The sequence below is a fragment of the Aythya fuligula genome, chromosome 23 (assembly GCF_009819795.1).
Source record: "Aythya fuligula isolate bAytFul2 chromosome 23, bAytFul2.pri, whole genome shotgun sequence".
Taxonomy (NCBI): domain Eukaryota; kingdom Metazoa; phylum Chordata; class Aves; order Anseriformes; family Anatidae; genus Aythya; species Aythya fuligula.
The window spans coordinates 3,662,501-3,685,487 of NC_045581.1; the positions used below are offsets into that span (position 1 = coordinate 3,662,501).

The following is a 22,987-nucleotide window of genomic DNA, read 5'->3' on the forward strand; positions in this document are numbered from 1 at the left end:
AATCGCTCTTGCTGCCAGGCTGTCCCCCTGTGCCAAGTTGGCCAGTAGTACCACAGCCATCTCTCGACACACCGGGTTCTTTCTGTCACTAAGGAAACGCACCATGGTGCTGTACAGCTTCTCCAAGCGACTGAAGGGGGGAGTTGCAAGAATCAAATCCACATTGTTGTCCTGGATGCTGAGTTTGCTGAGTGTTTCCAAAACCAGTCTCTGAGGGGAGAGGACAGCATTTGGCCCCAGCGTTGGAAAGGGATCCTGGGCCTCTGCTGACGGACAGACCGCCCAGTGGAGGAGTCCATCCAGGATAGGCAAACAGATGCTTTCTGGGTAAGGGGAGAGGTCCAGCTGGCCAGAAATGTTGGCCAACGTGACCAGTGTGTTTTCACGCAGCATCTCCAAGCAGTCCCACCACCACTCCACCTTGTTGCAGCTCACCCCTTGGTCCTGCTCCTCCTCTTTCTCATAGGTCAGGGGTGCCTGCTTGCGCTCTGGATGCTTGTGGTGTAAGAGAATCAGTTTCCCTAGAATCAGCAGCAGCCCGGGGTGTTTAGACATTTCAAAGTCATTGCCCGGCACAAACGATAAACTCCTGATGATATTAGAGACACAGATGCAGCGCTTCGCCAGAGAGTCCTGCCAGTCTAGGAGGGTGCAGAGAGGTGTCTCGTCTTTACTGTGAGGTTCGTCCTCCAGAATTTTTATATTTCTGTGGCTCTGAGCTGGACTAATGCCGAATGGAAACTTGCTGCTTTCCTTCGCAGTTTCTGAAGCTTTGACCTCTTCCTCCTCCCCTGACAGGGAGCCCGGACGCGCCGAAAGCATGTCGTCCATGGTGGCAGTTATCCTCTTCTCCGAGGAGCTGTCAGATGGAAGGGTCTCTCCTTCCCTAGTGCTCAGATTGCTCTCAGCTGCTGAACGTTTCCTCAAGACAGAGTTGCAGGAAGCTCGTTTGTGAGTCAAAGGTAGCTCCATCTTGCTCTCAAAGTGGGTCTGAATGTGCTCGGTGGTATCTCCGCCACCGATCCGCCAGTGCAGCAGTCCACTGTCGAACTCCTGCACTCGCCCCAGCTTGTCTGAATAATCTACCACAAACGGGTCATTTTTCTGCACGACCTTGACTGGAAGCTTGTCGAATTTACTAACTAGTTTCTCCTCGCTGCTCTCTAGAGGTACTTTGTCCTTGCCTGAAAACGCAGCCTCCTCCTCTTCCTCATCCTCTTCCTCCTCCTCACAGTTCAGGCTCCGTGGTTCGTCATCCTCCTCCCCTTCTTCATGAGAGGAAGATGAAGATCTGCAGAACCTTTCGGGATCTAATAGTGTTCTTTGCCCTGGGTCTCCCACCTCGTATTCCTTCAGGATTCCAAAGATCTCAATCAGGCAGCGCCGGAAATACTCCACCAAGAGTTCCAGCAAGCCTGGCAGCTACAAGGGAGGAAAAAAACAAGAGGGGAAGGAAGGAAGGGAACAGTGATCAGAAAATAACATGGGCCAATATGAGCAACTGGGAAAGCAGTTCATAAAGGGCAAAGAATTTAAGCGGCACTGTTAATTAACGGGATCTTTTCATGCTGGCAAGTAAACTATTTGCAAAAGAGAGCCTTCCATCCTCTGAGAAAAGAACAATGGGAAAACAGACACTGACTGTCAGTATCCAACCCGTCCAACTCCACACACACATACCTGTGCAAACAAACGTGGCTCTTGGTTCCCTTTCCTCTCTGGTTAATACACAGGAAGGAGAAGGGCAGTGCACTAAGCAAAAGAGCCTTTAGGGGACTGTAGAATGGTTTCTACGACAGCCACATTTGGCAACGTGGCCACTAACAGACAGGCTGGGCCTCCAGACTGGCACCCAAGGCCTTGCTGTGCACTGACCCAGAGGGAAAGACAGAGCTGGAGGGGAAGTCATGAACACCAGAACATAAAACCTCCAGCCCTTCACAGTGACCTTGCTACAAAGCCCATTTTGGCCTCCCCACCCTTCTTCCCTTTCTGTTTTAGAGGAATATTCCCCTCTGTGTTAGAGGCAATGTGTCTCACCAGAGAGGAGACAGCATGCACTTGCATGCCAACAAAATGTAAATACACAGGGCAGTGAGTAACCAGCACACAGCTCCCTGGACCTGGAGCACTCTTCAGACCTCCACAGGTAGAGGGACACCTGGGAATATGGTCCTACAAGGGCACAAGCTGCTCTTTGCTATCTCATTGACAGAAAACTGTACCAAATTAGCACTTCAAAGACCTGCATCAGAGAGCATCTGCACCCACCTGGCTGAGGTTGAAGGTCATTATGCTGTTGTCATCATAGAGCAGGATGTTTATGGTATCTAAGGCCCACGTACTTTCAGCTAGCAGCCCGGACTTCAGAGACATCATCACTCTCCAGGCTTCAGGAGTTCCTGTAATATAAACACACGATACTTCCAGCTCCTGGAGTTTAAAAACAAAAAGGAGATACTTGATACTGCTTTCTGGTCCCACGAAGAGCAGAGCCCGCTTAAGATGTTGTGCAGACTGTATGCAAAAGCAACCTCTCTGCAGACAACGCCGAGCACAAACATTATGTCTGATAACACAACTAACTTGCAATGCACACCCTGTACAAAGCCAGCAGAGCCCTACCGTTTGGCAGTGCTACACCAGAGAGTAACGGCAGCACCCAGCCTTTGATGGGCACAAGCAGAAAAGCAGGAGTTTCCTCTTACCAATATCTTTTGCTGTCAGCCGCCTCCTTTGCTTCAGTACAGGTTGCGTAGCTTCTACTGATCCCGGAGGGAAGGTGATGTCTCGTCGGATCATGGGAGGCTGTACAGCTGCTGGTGTTATATGCGAGGCCGGGACTGGTGGTCCTGCCTTCTGCATTTTCATCCCCGAGTGCAGGAATGGAGATTTACTGGGAGAAGTGCGATTCTCCAGAGGTCTGGGCAGAGGTGCTGGGCTGGATACCTGAGGAATGTGATTCTGCATGCTAGGAGGGGTCTGGTAGTTAGACTGAGGGGGCCTGGTCATCGGGGGCACGGGGGCAGAGGGACCGTAAGGAGGTTGCCGGTTCCCGTGGGAGGACCACGGTCCCTCGTGGTTTACCCTCTGTTCTGAATGCAGAATTTCATCTGTTCGAGTCACTCCGTGATAAGCAGGCCCCTGGGGCGCAGAGCCGGTGCTCTGCCGATTTGGATAGCTGTACCCTATTTCGTTGCGCCCTTGCCACATGGCGCCTTGCTGGGGGCCCTCTGGAGCAGACTGGATGGGGCCACCCATCATCTGAGGAGGCATGTTTTGCTGAGCATTGGAGCCCGGGGGAGCTGAGACCCTGTCTCTGCCAAATTGGAATGGGAACTGGTTCTGTGGCCCTCCGGCAGATCGGCGGTCAGCAGCAGGGTATGTACTCCCATACTGGTTATACAAGTCCTGCTGGGGAGACGGCTGCGCAGTTTGCTGCTGGCTCGGCTGCTGGGTCTGTGCTGGAGGCAGCTGCTGCTGCGTCTGCCCCTGCCCGGCGCTGTACGGGACGTTGTACATCTCCCCTTCGTGCCGCTTGGCGGGCGGGCCGTAGCTGCCATCCATCGGTCGCTTGTAGTTCTAGGTGGAAAAAGAAAAGGCATCGACAAGGTGAGATTATCTAGGCAGAAATAGGCAACCTGAACTCGGTGGGTAGGAATGCTCAGAGCCAGGGGACCTGCTCCACAGCATCGCCTGTACGAGGGCAAGACTTGTCTCGTAGCTAGTTAGCCATATCCACTGCGAGTTGGATCAGTCTTTCAGTTTTACAAGCCAAGACCAATTCCTTGTGGCTGGCTGCGTAGTTTCCTTGTGGGTTCTACAGGGATGCCTCAAGGGCAGAAATCTGCCCACAGAAAGGACTTTCCTGTAGAAAAGACCGGGCTCCACCATACGTTCACCACAAACCATACTGTGTACAGGTATTTGTATCCTTTCAAGTCCAGGAATTTTATCAGACCCTCCATTTCTTAGAAAACGGATTTCTGCTGAAGTATCAAACAAGATACGTTAAAAACTGTTGTACTTCCTGCTTCTTCCTTTCCTGTAGATTTCAAAACATGCCAACGAAAGGAGCAAGAACTATTCTCCCCCCTGCTTCTTTTAAGTGCAAAAAGAGAAAGCAGTCAATTGCTGAGACAAAATTAAAATCCACGATCTCTCTTGCCTCCAAGGATCTGTGCTCTGTTATACAGTCAACTCAGCAGCTCTACTGTCATGACTGGCTTCAGATGGAGCTCTAGGGCTTCAAAGATGACAAGTACCAGAGTAACTCGAACTCTTGGCTCACAGCCCCATGGCTCTGGTTGCAGAGCCAAACTGCAGAGCAGTTGGAATTATTCTTAGCACAGCTCTGCAAGTGCCCTCTCTATACTCTCCTAAACTAGAGGGCTCGAAATTATCATGAAAACATTATGGGTCTTGGCACTGACACCAACAGCAAGTCATATATAAGGATTAAGGAAAGAGATACACATTCATTCAAACTCTGCCCTGAAAAAAAGTTGATAGTTTTGAGGAAAACAAGTAAAAAGCAGTGGGGCACTGCAGGTGTGCAGGCAGGCCCAGAGCCTTTATCTGCAGGCTCAGTGAAGTAGAGACAAAAAAATCCTGGGTTGCCCAGAATGATGAAACATCTATTCCTAAAAAGTTCATTTCATCACTTTCACCAAGAAGCGTTGCAGAAACAGTATGGGACTCAGACACTTCTAGAGGAGCCCAGTAAAGCTTCCTGATCTCCCGTTCCCTGACCAGAGCATGCACATCTACGAACTAGCTGTATTCTCACAATACATGTATTCCATTTTCCTAACGCAACACTGGAAACGCTAATTAAAACGTCCTTTAACCTATTTGGAAACTGGCAAGAAAGCCTCCTGTACAAGGTTCTTAATTCTGTCCAACACCTACACATTTATAAAGCAAACAGCATAGAGTTTTCATCACCCTCCTTTTATCCACTTTGCACATATAAAACTCCTCGTTTCTGGTAACCTACCTGCTGTTGCTGTTGATACATGGTAGTTTGCTGGCTAGGGAAGGGGCTGCCCGAGGATGTGCCTTGAGAGGAGAATTGATTGCCATAGGAATCATGTCTAGAGAAGGAAGAGATGCGTTATTTTTCTCATCAGATACACGCTTCACTTTCAGTCTCAGAGCTCTTGAACTGGGAAGAGCTGTTTGTGGCAACACCCCACACACACCTTTGCTGCTGCTGTTGCTGCTGCGGGTAGCGGCTGGGAGAATACATCCCCGATTCCGGGGTGGAAGGCATGATGTTTGGCTGTGGAGTTCCAGCTGCTAAGTTGCCCTCAGGTCCCATGCCAGGCTCCGTCCTACATGGAAACAAACAGAAGAAAACCATACGTCTGCTTAGATTCACCTCAATTGAAAAAGGATGGTCAGAAAAGTCACAGTAGCAATTACAAAGTAATCGTTTCATGTGAGTCAAGCAAGTCAGGATTTCCCTGGGTTCAAGTACCCACCTCACTCTGTCGTAAGGACCTCCGTAGGGATAGTGTGGCCGCTGTCCCATGGCCATGTTACCCATCCCTGGACCTGCAGCACGATTGTAAGGGTCACCCATACCACTGTTGGGGCCCTGCCCTGAGGACATGAAGGGATCGCTTCCTGGAGCTGAAAGATTGAAAGAAGGATCGATAAACATGTTAATCTCTGCAATAGAGAGATGCATCCCTTCTTTTGTGGAAGAAGGGCAAGCAGAAGGCTCCCACAGCACATTCCAGCATTCAGCCAGATTCAGGCATTAGTGCTCGTGGAGAGAAGGGAGAGCAGCACACGTGGACTTCCTCACCTTTCCTCATACTGCTGTAAGGATCTTTATTTGGCTCATAAGACATGCGACCCATCATGTCAGAGGTATTCATGCTGGGCTGGTACCCTGGATTTGGAGTCATGGAGTTCCGCTTCTGGAACGTGGGATCACTGCCATCTGTAAAGGCATCCTGAAGGCCCACCGAGTTACTCCTGATTGAAAAAACAAACAACACACATCAGAACACACAGGACTATAGAGATCCACAATGCTTCAAGATTCTTCCCCCCACACATTCCCTCTCAGTTGTTGGGTCCCCTAGAAGATCCGTGGTCATGCTCCTCCAACAGAGGCATGAAGAACTGCCCTTCTACAATACTATCCTCAGCCCCAGTCTCAAAGGCAATGATTATTCACACACAGAGTCAACACTGCTACTGTGAGCCATTAACAAAGAGCAAAGCCAAGGAGCCCCATCAAAGCAGGCACTTAAGGCTCCAGCCATCTGTGGTAGCGATGCTGAAGCAACCTCACGGTCACAGCTCGTGTCCAGCATGGTGGAAGAGGGTGCGGTGGTTTTGTACCTGATGCCTGGCAAAGGGGGCATCTGACTGTGTGGCGTAGATGCTGGAGTTGGTGGCTTCAAGTCTCCTCCTTCTGCCATGGAGCTGCTGGTGGACTGAGGTGTCTGAGGCCCTTGCATCGAGCCTGAACCCGCTGCAAGAACAGAAACGTGGTGTGAGCAGCTCTGCACCCTACAGATGTAACCCAGAACCTCCCAGAATATCAGCCTCTAGAACAGTGAATAGTCCTTGAAGAAGGAGATATGAAACATGGCCAAAAAACTTCAAGGAGTTCAATGCTTACAAGGACACGGTGGGCCAGACCTCCCAGAAGAACCCCGTATAGTAATGTAAAGCTGAGGACATGTTAGTATGTATCACTACTTCACTTTGTTCCTTTTTACACACCACCACATCACCCTGTCACTGTGCTGAGCTGCCCAAGCTCTCCAGCTTCAAAGGCTGAGGCTCTACAGTGTGGTAGGGAACGCATTGCTTCTTGCCAAGGGACAACCCTTGACCCCTCACCATCACATTCTCTTTCTACCCAAGGGAAGGCGGGTTTGAGCCCTCTCCTGTGATACTTCCAATCTTTGCAAGCGATGGGAACTGCAGGACTGCTGCTGAAGTCACTGTAACTATAACAAGGCTCCTCTGTCTGCTCTGCCCTTGGACTGGGGTTAGCTCATGCAGGTGAATTCGAGCACCACTCCCAAGGATTCCTGGAACAGGGAATGCCGGAGATGCCGGATCTTTCACCGAATGCCGAAACCTGCCCAGCAAGTTCCCCGGCTCGGAGGGGTTGCTCTACGCTCCGGTAAGCTTTCATCAAAACTCCACTAAGCTTTCATCAAAACTCTCGGCCATGGCGTGTAATCCAGCAGTGCCGGAGCTCCAGGAGCTCTGCTCTGCCCCTGGATCCCTGTGACAGTGGCAGCTCTCAGGTTTATACGCTCCTGGCAGCTGGCAAGAGCTGAACTCTTAATTAATGTTTCCATTAGTTACCATCCCCAGCACCCGATATCCCTCAGCTTCAGCCCTGCTGGCTGATGACTCATTTCAGCTATTCATTAAAATCCTCCGAGGTCACGTCCAGGGCATGTTTGTTTACACCCCACCTTCCTGGCACCCTGTCCTCCTTCTCGGCGACTCCCTCCCAGCCCGGGGAGGTCTCGGCAGAAGGAAGGGCAGAGGCAGGCCCAGCGGGGAGTTTCATTCATGAGCTCTCCCCGCCGCCCTCCTTCCCTCGGCGGCAGCGGTTCAGTTCCGCTCGCTTCCCCCAGGAATTCGCTGCTCGTCTCCGCGCCGCCTTACAAATGCTGGCATCGGCAGGAAGAGGCCCCGAGACATTCCCTGCGTCGCTGCCATTTGGTGTTTGTCCCCACCCCCCGCTGTCCCTCCCACTCACAAATTTACACACGGTTGGAGCCGGGCCAGCTCCGTGCTCTGGGAATTAAAACCCAACGGCAGGCTGATTACGCCTCCCCGGGGACACGCTGCAGTTTGCGAGCGGGAACCCAAGATGGTTCATGGCAAACCCATGCTGAGTGCCCACAAGGCAATCCCCAGTCCACTTCAGAGGCCTTTCTGTAAACACTTTTGTTTTCTGAGGGTTGTGAACGCCGCCTGCATGGAAAGCGGCTGGGTCGCTAGGAGCGCAGCCCGGACCAGTGGCCAGCAGGGCCTGCAGATCCTCTACGGCCACCACAAGCGGGCTGTGCACAACCACGTGGCATCACCTCCACCATTCACCAACTTCTGAAAAGTTCATTTTTATGGAATAGGATCAAACGAAGCGTAAACCAACAGGTTATGAAGTCTGCAAGGAAAGCAAAGTCACCCACGTCAGCATGGGATGACGGAGACCCTCAGCCAAATGATGGGATTCCAGAACGCACCACTTCTGGCACTTATTTTTCAAACAGGGAAGTTATCCCCCAGGAATGGGAACTCCTCTCCCCGTGCAAGTCTGGAGGATGCTGCTCAAAGAGCCTCAGGCACCCCTGAAGAGCTGTGCCCACTGGGACTCATTGTTTTGGGACAGCTCTTAAGCCTGGAGCTAAGGATGGGAGAGCCCTTTGAGCTGTGCCCTTCATCCTCGTTCCTGCTAATCCAGGGGGGCAAGAGAGAAGAAGAAAAGGAAAACGAAAGAGGAGCTAAATGATAAGGCTGAAAGGGTCACAGCAACCATGCTGCAGTGCTGTTTCTGCATACTCCTGGCTGCAGGAGTCTGGAGTAAGATAAGTGGTGAGAGCAGTTTAAAAAGGAAGTAGAGAACAGTCCTCACACAGGATGGACTCACAAACCGATGGACTAAGGCAACAGGGCTGCACAAACGTGCAGAGTTTGGGATAGCAACCCTGTGAATTCCTACTGCCAATGTGCTGAAGGTATCAGCTGTACCACAGCCCTAGAAGGCAAACTCAGGACTTGCACATACCACCACATTAGCTAATAAATAAATAAATAAAACTGATGCACCATCTAATCCATTCTGACAGGCACCTAGTGCTGCAAGAAGTTTTTAGTGGCTTCCTAAACGTCTCAGACTCTCCAAATAAATTCCAAATGCTTTTAACTTCTTTGTTCCACTGCCTGGTATCTCAGGGGGAAAGAAAGAGGTTTTGGAAAGAAAGTGGGGAGGGATTCGGGTTCTAGTTTAAGTGGAACTCAGACACCACTTTAGACAGAAGTTTAGTCTAATGACACAAAGTCATTTTCTCTTGCAGAATACACCAAGATTGAATCTACACTGGGACAGGTTTCCTGACTGGTAAAAAGATATTATTATTATTATTTTAAGAAAAACTCTGTAACCGAGAGGATAGATAGATATAGCTGTTAACAGTATATTTGGACAGGCACACTTTAAATCAAGGGCTTAACAAGGCTGAGACAACTGCAGTACAATCAAAAAAGGGTTCATTATTCCACTCCTCCAGAGCTAGACTAAGATGATGCCAAGCTTCAGCACCAAAAAGGCTTTTTTTTTCTTCCGAACATTACAGGAACTTCAAAGCATCAAAGTTTTTATTTCACCTACATGAACAAGCTCCTGACCAGAAAAGGCATCTGAGAGTTTTACTTATAAGACAAGCTGGAAAACTGAAGCATAAGTGGTTGGCAAGTTCAGCAGCAATTCAAGCAACGATCTCAATGCAAATGAGACAAATGATCAGACCTTCCAAAGACCAAAGAGTACAGTGTGCACTGCTAGCCCAGTCTTTTTTTTTTTTTTTTTTTTTTTTTTAAAAAAAAAAAAAACAAATCTGAATTGAACACTATGCTAAATATTCAGAAACTGGAGCACCCCACCAGATTTAAACAACAGCATCAGGATTAATGAATTATTAACTTTTTAGAAGTTCATTTTAAAGGGCTTAAATTCTAGAGCATTTAACTCATAACAGGCTTACAAAGCTCTCTGGGCACAAAGCCTCTGAAAGTCCTCAGTGTCTCCTGCTGAAGACAGAAAGAAGTAATTCATGAGGAAGACGAGTGCACACCCACACCAACCATTTACTCCCAAGAAGGTAGAACTCACGTAATCAAAACAAGCACAACTTTTTCTAGAAGTTCCCAAAGCTAAGCAGAAACAACAAGGGATGCTGTTAGAGTAAGCAGAGAACACCTGGAAGATCTGACTCTAGACTTCTCTCTCCTTCGGATTCTTTTAAGGCTGCGATGGACTGGTAAGCTTAGATGTATATGTATGTTTTTCTTCTTCATAAGCCTAGTTACAGAGGTGGGACACAAAACTAAACTACCCCAACAGGCTCGACTTATACCCAGTATCATTAGCTCCCACATCACAAAAGTATTTAATCTACACATCCAGAGAACATCCAATTAAAAGCAGACACGGGGGCTTTGTGGAAGCTTGGAACCAGCCTGACCCACAGCACAAGGAGTCAGGCATGCAGTTCTAGAGACCTGGTTCAAACATTGATTTCACACCTTAAAGCAGTGTCCAAACTCACCTGGAGAAGGAGGCTGTATCTTAGTCTGAGACTTCTTTGAATCGGCAGCTGCAAAGATATCTGGAGGGGGGTCTTCACCTCGCTCAATCTTGCACTCAAAGGCATAGAGACACTGGATGTACTGCTTCTTCAAAGAACTAGCTGCACTGCTGGACGTGCCCACATTGAGATTTGTGGCTAACTCGCGCCATTTCTTGTTTTTGTTGACCTGCACAACCAAACAAGAGGCTCTAAACTCAAAATCCCAGCTACAGCTCCTCCAAGAATTTTTCTGGGGAGAAATCATCACTTGCCATCTAAAACAAAGGATTCAGTAAGGGCTAAGCAGAGCAGATACAGTTGCATTCAAAACCAAAAACTAGTACCCTCTCTTCCTCACCTACAGAAAACTTTTCAAACAGGAAGGGATAACAACGAGTAGTAAATCAAATTAGCCATGAGGTCAGTTAACAGCCAGATGCAAAGACAAAGACAGTGTCACCAATCTTTGCAATGGATAAAGCTGGGAAAAAGAGCTCTTAAATTGAATCTCACCACAGACTGTTCTCAACCGGACAATGGGAGAGCAGACATTTGGCTCGCTTAGAGGATCCTGGGTTTTATAGGCATTATTAAAAATAAATAAATAAATAAAAGAAACAGCTAAATTGAAAGTCATGGTTTACATCTAGCTACGTAGTTAACTTAGAACTCTGCTGCCTATTGACTTGTGACTGTCAGGCAGTGGGCAGCTCTGAACACAAAGGTACTGTCATCACTGGTTGCTCTTCACTCACCTGAGTCAATCCTCCAATCTCCTTCACTGAGATGTAGAGCCGGTAAAGGTCCAAGGGTTTTCTGCCTACCGCTGGGAGGTTTGTCATGCCCATGGCCTTCTCTTCAGTGAAGGCCAGGTAACGATCTACCCAGATCTTCCTCTCAGGCTCGCCACCCAGCTCATAGAGTTTGGTGATCTTCTCATTGGTCGTAGTAGAGGAACTGGACTTCTAGGAGAAGGAAACATATCAGGACTGAGCAGCACAAAACCAGCTAGCTTATATCCAAGGTGGGTTCAAAAAGCAGCCAGGTAAGAGTGCAAGGTTCTGCTGTTATACTGAGAACAGTTTAATGTTAGACCCACACTTGTCTCAGATCAATGTCAGTCTAAAAGATGAGTATTACTCAACAAAGGTATCAAGAAACCAGCTGCTACCCAGGGAATTCACAGAGTATGTATCTTGAAAAAGCTTTCCAAATGCTGTAGAAACCAACCAAACCTCAGAGACTTCACATCTCTTCTCTGAGATCTCAGAGATCCTTTGTGGGCACATTTGCTCTAGATATACCTTTATGAGGAAACATCTAAGCCAACTGCAAATGAGACTCCCCATGGCTGTGCACTCTGCCATGGTGAATACTGCCCTCTGGTCAGCCTCTCCTCTTACCCAAGCAGTAGATGCCAGAATAAACTGACGCTGAAGACAGCAGAGGAGTAAAAACAAACACACCCCAAAGAAAAATAAAAGATTAGAGGCAACTATTTAATGAATGCGTGTGAGGAGTCCCCCACAAAGACAGTCGCTCTTCCCTTCCCCATTTACTGGCAGAAGTGCAGAAATCTCCAGCTACCCAGATGCGATGAGAGTTCCCGTATCACTTTGCTACTGATGGCACATCAGGATCCAGGAAGACCATCTGATATGGCATTAACGTATCCCACAAACATGGAATGTAAGTTTGCAGCTACCAAGCACAACTATTGCACCCTAGTTCCTACATGGCTGTGTAGGATCCATTGCATCGTCTTAGTGTCTATTACTAGGACTTGCTACCAGAAGTCCCACTGATTTTCTCTGGGCCAGATCTGAGATACCTACTAGAGAGCTTAAAGCCAGTCTTGATCTAAAAAGGGCATTACAGATGCTGACGCACCATCCTGAGCATTAAGTCAGCCAGCATGTTTATTAGGATGTCATAGGGCTAACACGTGACATTGGCTCTTTGGGGAAACAGTTTATGTCACAAATGGAAGTAAAATTAATATTCCTGAACTCAAGAGCACTACCTATGCCCTTCACGTTCTGGAGGGATGCCCATTAGCATGAGACGATTCTTGAACAGGGCAGGCCATGCAGACAGAGCAACCCTTAGTTACAGCTTCCAGCATCTTCTAGCCCGAGAGCGTTCAAGCCCTTGTTTCCCATAAACAGAAAGGCAGATGCCAGAACACATGAGCAGAAGGGAGAGACCCTCTGAACCTTCATGCAGGCTCCTGTTACAGGTGTTAAATTTGCAGAGCATGTATTTTCCTTGAGGTAGCAACAGAGGAGAGTAAAGGGTAAGAAACGGCTTTTTTTTTTTTGGTGGTTCTTTTGAAACTGGTAGCAGTAATGCAAAGAAAAATACTCCTTGAAGAACTTGCTTGCCTCCTTCTGGCTTTAATAAAAGACTAGTAAGAGGTCTGTTTGTGAAACAACACGCTTCAGCGTGCCACCTCCCAGCTGAGAGGTGATAACTGACTCCAAGCCTACACCAGAAACAAACTCGGGTCTGTTTACACTGCTTTCACAGTTTCACTGGGACAGGTGATAATTCCTAGAACTACCCAGTTGTTTTGCAAGCGAGCTTGATTACTCGCAAAGGACTAGGAAACACTCCTGCAAGCCCTGGAAGGAATAGACACTCCCCTTCACTTCTGAACCGTTTATGAGTCACAGAAGTGGGATGCTCAACTGTTTGAACCTTTTAAATAAATCCTGAAGAACCTCTTGGAACCACTGGCACAGCTCAAGCACAGCCCTTTGGGCATGATGCCTCAAGTGCAATTCATGTTGAATCTCCTTACACCGAACACAAAAACTGCATGCTCCTCCCAGTTAATAAAACCAAGACTGGCCCAGGATCTAAATGGGAACATACAGACATCTGGAGAGGGATATGGAGAACAGCACTTCATGCCAGCTTGCTTAAACAGAACAGGAGATGCCAGCATATGCCACTCTCCAAAAGATAACACATCCCAGAAGGGGACATCCCACTCAATCGCCACACTCTTGAGTTGGGAATCATGGCCACATGTAGCAGCCAGATCACATACTACATGGACAACCATGCTCATGAGATGTTTGTTCAGGGTAGAAGGCAAATCAAATTAGGTTTCTCTCAGGAACCGCATTCACTAACAGATACACACACCGTGTCATTGTAAAAAACAAAGGAGCGGCATTTTACCTTTGACTTGGATTCTGCTTTTGGCGTCCCATCTGCCTTATTGTTCATTTTAGTTGCAGGCGTTAATTTGACATCTGCAAGACCCATCATTTCAGGACTTGCTGCCATCCCTAGAAAGTTCAAAGAATCTTTTACACTGATGCTCAATCCAGTATCATGAAGTCAATGAAGCGCTCAAGAGTCAGCACTGCCTTACCTGCAGAGTTGTTGGCCATATTCCCACCCATCGGATAGGGTGGGCCCTGGGGATTTATCATGCCAGCCATGCTGTTAATTCCCTGCCCATAAGGAGGTCCAGTGCCCATCATTCCCCCTTGGTTCATGTTGGGATAACCAGGAGGCCTAGAAAAGGCAAAGAAGAGAGAGACGTTTACTCTAAATAGTAACCATTAAAATCTTCCCTTCTAACAAAACAGGTTTACTAGAAGCCGCTTTCTACAACAGAAGTGGAGATCACTTTTCCAGCAAAAGACCAAAGATCAGGTGCTTCTTCAAAAGCTTAACCACTCTTAAAGCCTTAACCTCACTCTCAAAAGAAAAGGGGACGCAGCCCATTTTGAAAGAGGGACTTCAGTTCTAAACATTTTCACTCAATCTTCATCCTCAAACTGAACTTTCAGATGTTAAGTCACCTTTACAGGGAAGAAAGAATCTGCAAATACTGCAGCCCTGCACATTTAAGTAAGAATACATTTGTACAGGTGGACAGTGTAGTGCCCCAGCCTTCTTTAATGACTCTTCTCTCCTTTTTGTTATCCACACAAGCTGCATTGTTGTACATGTATCAGAAAACCTCATACACAACCGTCGCTCGGACACGTTATTCAAACGGACAGACTTTGATGCCTTTATTGGTGTTCAGAAACTGACCTCCTAGCAGTAGCAGGTAACATCAGACAGAAGATTGTGGGGAAAAAAAAACACTAAGATAAAGAGCACAATGCCTAGTCAGACCACAAATGCATCTAAATCTAACAGCTTTGTTAGGGAAACCCAATTTATAAGCAAGTTCATGGCTCTCATGACGTTCTGGTAGGCCACATACAACTGCTCTGAAATGTGCAATTAAAAAAAAAAAGAACAACACAGAAAATAGTTGCTAAGTTCAGTGCTGAATTCCAGCTCCTTTCCCCACAGCAGCTCATCAAAGCCCTAAAAGGAAGAAGTTCATTACACTGGACAAGTAATGCCTTGGTTCAGACAAATGCAGCTGGATGGCTGTCTGCTAGATTTATGGGCTTTACCACACACACAGCATCTTTTAAGTCACTCATGCAACAAAGTAGACCAGAAAGCCAAAACAATTTAAGGGATCTCAAAGTTAAACAGATTTCAGATTTCACCAATGAATATGAAAAGTTCCCTAAGTAGATCATTAGTGACATATTAAAATACACTGCTTATTCAAGCTTTATGCTTCTTTTTTTTTTTTTTTCTTCAACAGTTAAGATAGATGAAAATGCCTTAAAACTTTAAGGAAATGTAGGTTCACTATACCTACAACGCTGGGTTATTTAATTTGAAATCCAGATATGACATAGAGAATGGATTTAACACTTCGACAAAGGGAAATTTCACTCCTTACCTGTTCTGGATGGAGTTGGCAGCAGCATGCATGGCAGCAGCAGCTGCTTCTTGTGCTTTGCGATTCATGCCACCTGGTGGGGGGCACATTCCTGTCCCCACCTGAGGAGGCATATTCGCCATGTTAGGTCCGTATGGTCTGTTCCCCATGGTGGCATGGCTCATCCTCCCTGGAGGAAGCCCAGTGTATGGTGGCACACCAGTCTGCCCATGCATCTGGCTCCCTGCTCCCATTGGGTTCATGCTTCCTCCCATTCCCGGACTGGGATAGTTGGCATTGGACATAGCATTGTAGTTTGGCTGCCTGGGATAACCTCCTAAGGAGATGAAAAGAGGGGAAGACAACATCATTCAACTAGTTAAGTTTATGAATCACCATAAAAATCTTCTATCAGCAAATATTTAAAGATCACTAACAGAGATGAGGGGGAGTGTTAACACCTCAACAAAAAGTCAAAGTACTTGGATATAAGCCACGTAAAATGTGTTTTGACACAGCTAAGTAACAACATCTATTCAAAAGCTGTCTGAAACTCTCCCAAACCTCAACTAAGCACAGTGAGCTAAATGGCCCAGGACAGGATGTAAAAAACTCACTTAGCCCTTTCCAAAATATACAACGCTCATTTTAATTCCCCTCCAAAGAGAACTGGCTCTTCTTTTCTACATCTGCACAGTACTACCTACGTCTTTTTAAACCAGGGGAAAGATGCTACATTTATAATTACAACTTGCACTGAAAGCAACATAGTTCATGAATCTCAACGTGATACATGAAGTACAGTTCCTTCCAGCCCATAAGCAGCGTACTGTTTTGCATTACCCACGCGTTAGGAGACAGATGAAAACAATTTATCAAAAGACAAGATGTTACAACAGACAGAGGCCTTTCATATTCACGGAGCTCAGTTCCCACCTTGAGAAGCCGGCCATGCCTCACCTTGAGGTCCGTACTGCCCACCCTGGGGTCCGTAGCTTCCCATGGAGTTCTGCTGGTATGGCCCCATGCCAGCGTGCATCTGTCCTCCAGAGGACTGCCGGGGAGATAAGGCTGAGCCAGGCTGGGGTGAGCTGTACTGGGGCATCTGAGGATTCCTCTGCATGTAACCTGGTCACCCAGTGAGCGGAGCAGACAATTATTAAAGTACCCAGAGATGCCACTGGACATGCATGTTCTTAGGAAGCAATTCACAGGACCCACTAACAAAATCCTTCCAGCAACAGACTAAACAGATTTTACAGTAGTTATTATTAAGGTGCCAATGTTATCCACTAAGATAACAAATTCAATTTCCCGTTTTAACCAGGAAAAAAAAAAAAACTTGGCATGACAGGAGTAGACAGTACGACTTGGCAAATGCTAGGGACTTTCTGTCATTGTCAGGGTTTTCTTTTTTTTTTGTTTGCTTGCTTGTTTTCTCTGGGTGACATCTACATACTTTCAGCCATGAAAGCTGAAATTTTACATACATTTTCCTCCACGCTAACCTTATTCTTGTACTAGAAAAAGGCATGCAGTGTTGTTGCGACCATTCCTCATTTCGAAGCTTAAGGTCATACACCCTGGACAACTAGCTTTCATAGAAAAGAGTTGCAAAAGCCAGAGAAAACACCTTCCAAGCCAAACTACCAGCTTGGATGGAACACTAAGAGGCCACAGGACCAGTAACAGTTGAATTTAGTGCAAGGTGCCTAAACGCTTGCAGCTGATAAAGCTGGTGCAGCCTTTAAGTGCTATCTCACCACAGAAATCATGTCATCAGACCAGGTAATTTTTGGTTATGCATCTAGTTTTACAAACAATCTGTACAATTAAACCTTTTAACCCACGTCACATACCTCGATCTTGCGCTATGCTTGACTGGTTCATGGAAGGATGCATGATACTGTCCGATTGGCCACTAGGCGGTCGGGGCGGCATCTGATTGCCTACACCACAAAAAGGAGAGTGGTTAATCACAAAAATTGCACACCACAAAATCCAGGATGCAAGAGCGTTAAAAGCCAGAACTACAAACAGCTTCAGAAGGGTACGTGAGCCGCAGCAAAGAAAAAGAAGAGCAAGATCAGCCACATCAACCCTGCAAAAATAACACTGCTGGTTTGCCAGCCATCCCACCCATTCTGCTTTAAAAGTTACAGGTGTTCTAAAGAAAAAAAAAAAAAGACCACAAGATCTCAGTAGCCACATAATACTGACACTGGCCAGTTTCTCCCAGCTGACCATTTTAATTAATTCTCTAGCTGCATGAGACGACTGTACCCAGAGATCAACACGTGCCAAGGAGCGTTACCTGGTACTGCAGCAGGTGAAAGTGGACCAGAACGGGACTGAGCAACACTAGCTGGAGATCCAACAGGGGATGGTGAGGGTCCTCTAATGCCTGGCAGGTGAGGAGAGGTATGTGGAGAGAAAGGAGACTGAGCTGGGTTACTCTGCTCTCCTTGACTGCTGGAAATCCCTGATGTGCTTACTCCAGGACTCAGGGCTCCTTCTGTACCCATGGGTAGATCATCTATTGAACCAGACAGGTCCTGCAACACACAGAGAAACAGATCAGCCAAAAATAAAGAGGCATGGGGCTATTCTCTCATATACCATCAAGAAAGGCTGCATTTCTCCCTTAGGCATACTACAAATTGAAATCAATGAACTCGGTTCATGTTATTGTCAGTAACGAAGGCTGCTGAAGGCCGAAGTAACTGACGAATGTCTCTTATCCTGCTGCCGGTCTCTGAACCTGACAGTTCCCCAGCTGTTTTGCTGAGTGTTCACTGATGGGCCAAACAGTGGCCTAATTCTCCTGCTTGCTTCTTTTAATTCAGTTTAGAGGCCAGAAACTGAAGAATGCATCAACAATACACATAGAGGAGGCAGTCCATGCGATCTTGACTTGGAAGAGAAATGTGGCTCAGCCTCTGAACGACAGAAAACTTCTGCTTCACCATAATTAATTCATAAACCTCATATGAGGTGGGAAACTACTCACTTGAGATGGATAAAAACAAACTAAATAGAGATTTAAAAGGAAATCATAAAACATTCTTCAGGGTTCTCACTTTCTTCAAAGATAGCAAAAACTAGCAATTACAATATTAGCTTTTAAAGTTCAGCTTTTTTTTTTTTTTTTTTTTTTGAAGGCAAGGCTAGAGAATGCCTTTCCTCCTGCATGTATTCACCCTGAAAAAGCACAAGAAGCCTAAGGAAATTGAAATCTCCAGTTGCCGCAACAGTGACTGCAAAGCAACAGCACCAAAATTCAGTTGGCAAGTCTGAGAAATGGTGATACGTCCAAGATAATTACGTGGAAATCCAAGGTTCACGACTGTCCTGGGTGCTTGATACTAGCATGTGTTGGCTAATGTTGGCCTGAAGTAAATGAACGAGTCCACAACAGGGTAAGCAGGGTAAGCTGAGCTGGCTCTGGTGGAGCGTTTGAGCAGAACACTGGAAGTTTTAACTGTTCCAGGGATTAGGTCTCTGCCAGAGATTCAAAGGATCGCAGCAGGTGAAGAAATTGCAGAGCAAAGCTTACCAGGCCCTTGCCCACCTTTTGCAAGTCTTTCAGAGCAACCAGCCTCGGATCAGAAGTGCTCCAGACTGAGCCCTGCAGGTGTTTTAGATCGAGCTCCTCTGAACAGAATTCAACTGACCAGCACAAACATAGTCAACTTATTTAAAACACCAAAAAGACTGAGCCGACTGAAAAATAACTTGGACGCCGTGGTCTCATTTACACTGACCGTACAACGCCTTGGTTAGCAGCAGTTCAGATGACATTTTCCCAGCTCTGTGCAACGTGGAAGGACCTCAGTCAGACACAGGACACCGCAAACTTATCAGCTGTCAGAAGGGAGAGCCCTATCGCTCTGTTACACCTGTCTGCCAGGTGAGGTGTGAAAAGGCTCTGAGAGCACATCCCTATCATCTAAGCTGGAGAGCAACACTTCACCTCTTAGGAAGGGGAAAACTGGAGTTAAGGAGGAATAAAAAAAGACCTGGGAAATATCCAACAACCTCATCATACTTGTTGAGCAGAGACTGGCACTCGGAAGGACAAAGGGGAGAGCTGGGCATCAGCTGCACTACTTTGTTGTCTGCTGCAATAGGGCAATCTTGTCTATTTTAGCAGCAGAATTGGATCAAAATGCTGGCAAATGCTACATTTGAGCTGGAAATGCCGGTCACTTGATGGGAGGACTTAGTGCATAGTATGCCCTTCCACCCCTTCCATTACTGCTTCTGTTTGAGAGATAATTTCCTGCATGACAGTCTCAGCGGTACATTTGCTTACTTACGAAGCATCATCTTCCTGGGGAAAAAAAAAAAAAAAAAAAGCAAAAAAAAAGCAGCTTTGTTTTATTTCAGTAAAAGCTAAAAAAAATGAGAAAAAGCCTAAAAATAGTGTCTGTGAGGTTTTGTAATTTTCACTACCTTCCTAAGGTAGAAAGAAGCATTGCTCATTTACGCAGCTACTTTTTTTTTTTTTTTCCCCTGGAAAACTTCAACAAAGCCCACATCCCACTAAAGAAACCACCAGAAGTGGGGGGTAAAGAGGGAATTTCCAACATTTTGCATTAAAAAGCATTAACCAACACAAACAATCAAGACCTGAACACTCTTCTCTCCTATGCAATTCCTGTCTAAGACTGAGATTAATCAGATTTAACTTCAGCTACTGGCATATGATACACCTCTAGGTTCCCCTCTAGTTGAGGAGAGGATCAGAACACCTACAAGTCAATTCAGCCTGACCTAAAATTGTTTCTAGTAGCTACTGACATTTCCTTTAAGGTACTTTTAGGCTAAATCACCAAACACATCCAAATGCTGTTTTTAGCATCACTGCAATGAAGCTGGAGGCCAAAACCCTCTGCAGCTTTAAAACCCTCACCACAAGCTCACGCAGTTCAGCAGTTCTGCTGGTCAGCAGTTAAACCTTCAGACCGGAGGGGCAGAGCTACTACTGCTATTTCACTGAGAGATTTTTAGGCTCAGAAGAAAACCACATTACAAATGTACACCTGAGACAGCACATGGGCATGAAAGGACGGGCACAGGGCAAGCACGCAAGGTGGAGCCTGGAAGTTTCCTTCCATTATCAGGAGCCTAAGTGAGACGCTTCTCCAAGAGGCAGGAGTCTGCCTCCGAGATCTGGGGAGGTCACTGTTTGCTACGTGGTGTGAGTGATACCCATGCATGTCCCAGGCAGAATAAGAGGATACGATTTGGCAATACCAGGCCAAAAATGTCTGTGATACATAAAATGAAGCAGTGTTAAAAACTGTTTGAATATTAACTCCTAAGTAACTAGATAGCAATCTTTGAAGCTGATGTCTTCAACCTTGCCTGTGCATCAAAGCTTACCCTAAGTACTGCAAGTCATTTAAAAACATTCAGTTTTAATTAAGTGGGTTAATACGGGGTTGCTTCAGACATGCAAGCGAGGGCCTCTCTGCATTGCTGGCATACCATCACGGACCTCACATATATGAGAAGTAGGCCTTCTAGCTTTCAGGCTTTGGATCAGCCTCTCAGATAATCAGTTTAAATAAGTTAAAAATGAATTATGTGTAAACCTTTCTTGGATGTTAGGACACGTATGAATTGATACAGGACAGTACCACATAAAGCGAGTAACTCACAAAGCGAATTTCACCTCTACAGATTTGTAAGTTTTATGAATCCCGATAATAAAGTCATTTCCCAGCAAAGAAATGTTCCAGCAGCACAGCAGCATTTTCTAAGTGTGTTATCCAGCAGCACTAAGTTTCTCAGAAGTGTGATTCCTGCAAGTGGAAGGAGAGAAGCAGAGACTGGAATGCTTAAGTGCAAGCAGCTAATCAGTAAGGAGCTGTTTTCCACCTATCAAGTTGTTTTCTCAGGATGCCAACCATCAAGACGCGGTGTTTTTCTAACTAGATCTAAAGGACACCCTCCAACTTTGATATCCCATTTACTCAAGTGCACCACAAACTAGGGGGAAAGGAAATCTCTCAACCTCTCAGCAGACTGTTTTAACGACAGTTACAGCAGAGAAGCCTTAAAGAAAAAAAAAAAAAAAAAAAAAAAAAGGAAAACCTCGTGGCAATAATGGAGACCTGCTGCTGTCAGTGGGTTCTGGACCAAGTCCAAAGAGAAGAAGGCCAGCGAGGTTTTATTTGCCTCCCGCAGAGCATCAGGAAGAGACCTGGGAAGACGCAGCAGCAGCACGAGAAGGGCTCTCCTCTTCCCTCCTCCTGCGAGCGCAGCCAATCGAGCCGAGACAGGAGGTGAGGCTCAACAGCAGTAACTCTGCCAACTTGAAGGAAACGTCAGGGTCTGGAGAATTTCCTCACGTGTTTCCAATGTGTTTTTTATGCATTTTATTGCTCATCTGCCATGCAGATCAAAAACGCTGGAGGGATTCCAACTATTTCACACAGAATCTCACACTCCAGGCTGGCTGCAGCCCCAAAGCCTGAGTTTCTTCACTTGAAATACTGCCCAGTGTTATTTTGGGATGTGACCTGATAGCGGAAGCCCACAGGGACCCTGAAACGATAACTGTTCCAGCTGCGATTGGTTGCCCAATCCTCACCGATGCCAGCATGGGTTTGTCGGTACTGCTGACAAACAAGGACTCAGCAGCTAACACCTTCTTTTCACACCACAACAAAACCATGCCTGAAATCACACAATCTGGTACCCAAAGGAGGGGGCAGGGGAGTTCATCTATCTCCGGGAGAGGGTTGCAAGTCCTGGCATGACCAACACATGGGAGCCGCTTCGTTTGTGCTGGAAACAGCGAGGTTTCTTTCATACAACAGGGGAACCACCATTTCGCTATCTGATACGAGCTCATTTGTTAAACAAACACGAAGATGAAACAACAAGAAATACTTCAGATCAAGGTAACAAAACCCCAGAGAACAGATTCAAGGCTCTGCTCCGGCCCACCCCACTGATCTGGAAGAGCAGGAAGACTGACCAGAAAGTAAATTGATCTCCTCGCCGGGGACTGAGCTTCCTATGCTGCTCCCCTGCCCATCCCCAAGGTAAGCAAGTATGAAAAGTGTGGGGGAAGAGGGAAGGAGCGCAGTCAGGGCCCACAATCATTACGTCTATCAGATCACTAGATAGCACTCAAGGAAATTATGAGCTGGAGACGAGCATGTGGTAGAGGTTATAAATTCTGCAAGGCCAGTTGTTTCCATAAAGATGCTTACAAGCAAGACCACAGCACAATGGCTAAATTTATTTCCCCGATTCTTTCTGGAAGGGAAAAAGCCTCCTCATTGCTTCTGACTAATTGAAATACCTACTTTTGATTCCAATTTCACGTTCTCTGCAGCTTACTTTCCACTCATTCAAGAACTACCGACACCTAAAATTACAAGCTCGTCCTCTCCCTCCCCTTTATTTCCACCCCCAACATACCTCAAGTCCTCTCTACCACAAAAACGACACAGCTGACTGGCAGGCCAGAATCTCCCTGCTATTTCTATGAAAACAGACTTGTTCCTCCTTCTACAGTAAAGACAACTCTATTTTGCATCTTATACCCCACAGAGCAACACGTCTCGTAACACCAAGTGGCCTGGAGACCTCATTGTGCTCCATCTACCACATCCTTCAGGTGCACAACACCTCGTAAAGCTGACTAGAGATTTCCCCAGATCTGACAAAGGGTCCAGGCAGGGCCCTGCAGCCCATCACCACCTTTCTACTTTCAGCTTGCTTCCCCAGTAAAAACTAGAAGCTGGAGTTGGGAAACACAACTTAAGCTACAGCAAAAAAAACATTTAACACTTACGAGGATAGAGTACTCTCCATCTACATCATCTACAGTCTCCCAGGTTTTCTCTCACCAACGCACTAAACAATCAGAAGT

The 22,987-nt window shown here is 46.6% G+C and overlaps 1 protein-coding gene across 2 annotated transcripts in view; it reads right to left on the minus strand.

Annotated features, from left to right (window-relative positions):
* ARID1A (AT-rich interaction domain 1A) overlaps window positions 1–22,987 on the minus strand; it is a 60,691-nt gene that overhangs the window by 1,526 nt on the left and 36,178 nt on the right. The window contains exons 5-20 of one of the 2 annotated variants that reach the window (XM_032202179.1): window positions 17,408–17,648; window positions 16,953–17,042; window positions 16,054–16,221; window positions 15,115–15,430; window positions 13,726–13,871; window positions 13,530–13,639; window positions 11,096–11,302; window positions 10,320–10,527; window positions 6,361–6,493; window positions 5,816–5,988; window positions 5,487–5,637; window positions 5,205–5,336; window positions 5,000–5,096; window positions 2,709–3,582; window positions 2,272–2,402; window positions 1–1,422 (exon numbers count right to left, since the gene is read on the minus strand). The exon at window positions 1–1,422 is cut by the window's left edge and continues 1,526 nt beyond it. In XM_032202179.1, the coding sequence (XP_032058070.1) occupies window positions 1–1,422; window positions 2,272–2,402; window positions 2,709–3,582; window positions 5,000–5,096; window positions 5,205–5,336; window positions 5,487–5,637; window positions 5,816–5,988; window positions 6,361–6,493; window positions 10,320–10,527; window positions 11,096–11,302; window positions 13,530–13,639; window positions 13,726–13,871; window positions 15,115–15,430; window positions 16,054–16,221; window positions 16,953–17,042; window positions 17,408–17,648 (4,599 nt within the window). Of the gene's footprint in view, window positions 1,423–2,271; window positions 2,403–2,708; window positions 3,583–4,999; window positions 5,097–5,204; window positions 5,337–5,486; window positions 5,638–5,815; window positions 5,989–6,360; window positions 6,494–10,319; window positions 10,528–11,095; window positions 11,306–13,529; window positions 13,640–13,725; window positions 13,872–15,114; window positions 15,431–16,053; window positions 16,222–16,952; window positions 17,043–17,407; window positions 17,649–22,987 lie in introns of both variants that reach the window. The other variant, XM_032202178.1, reaches the window with a different exon arrangement.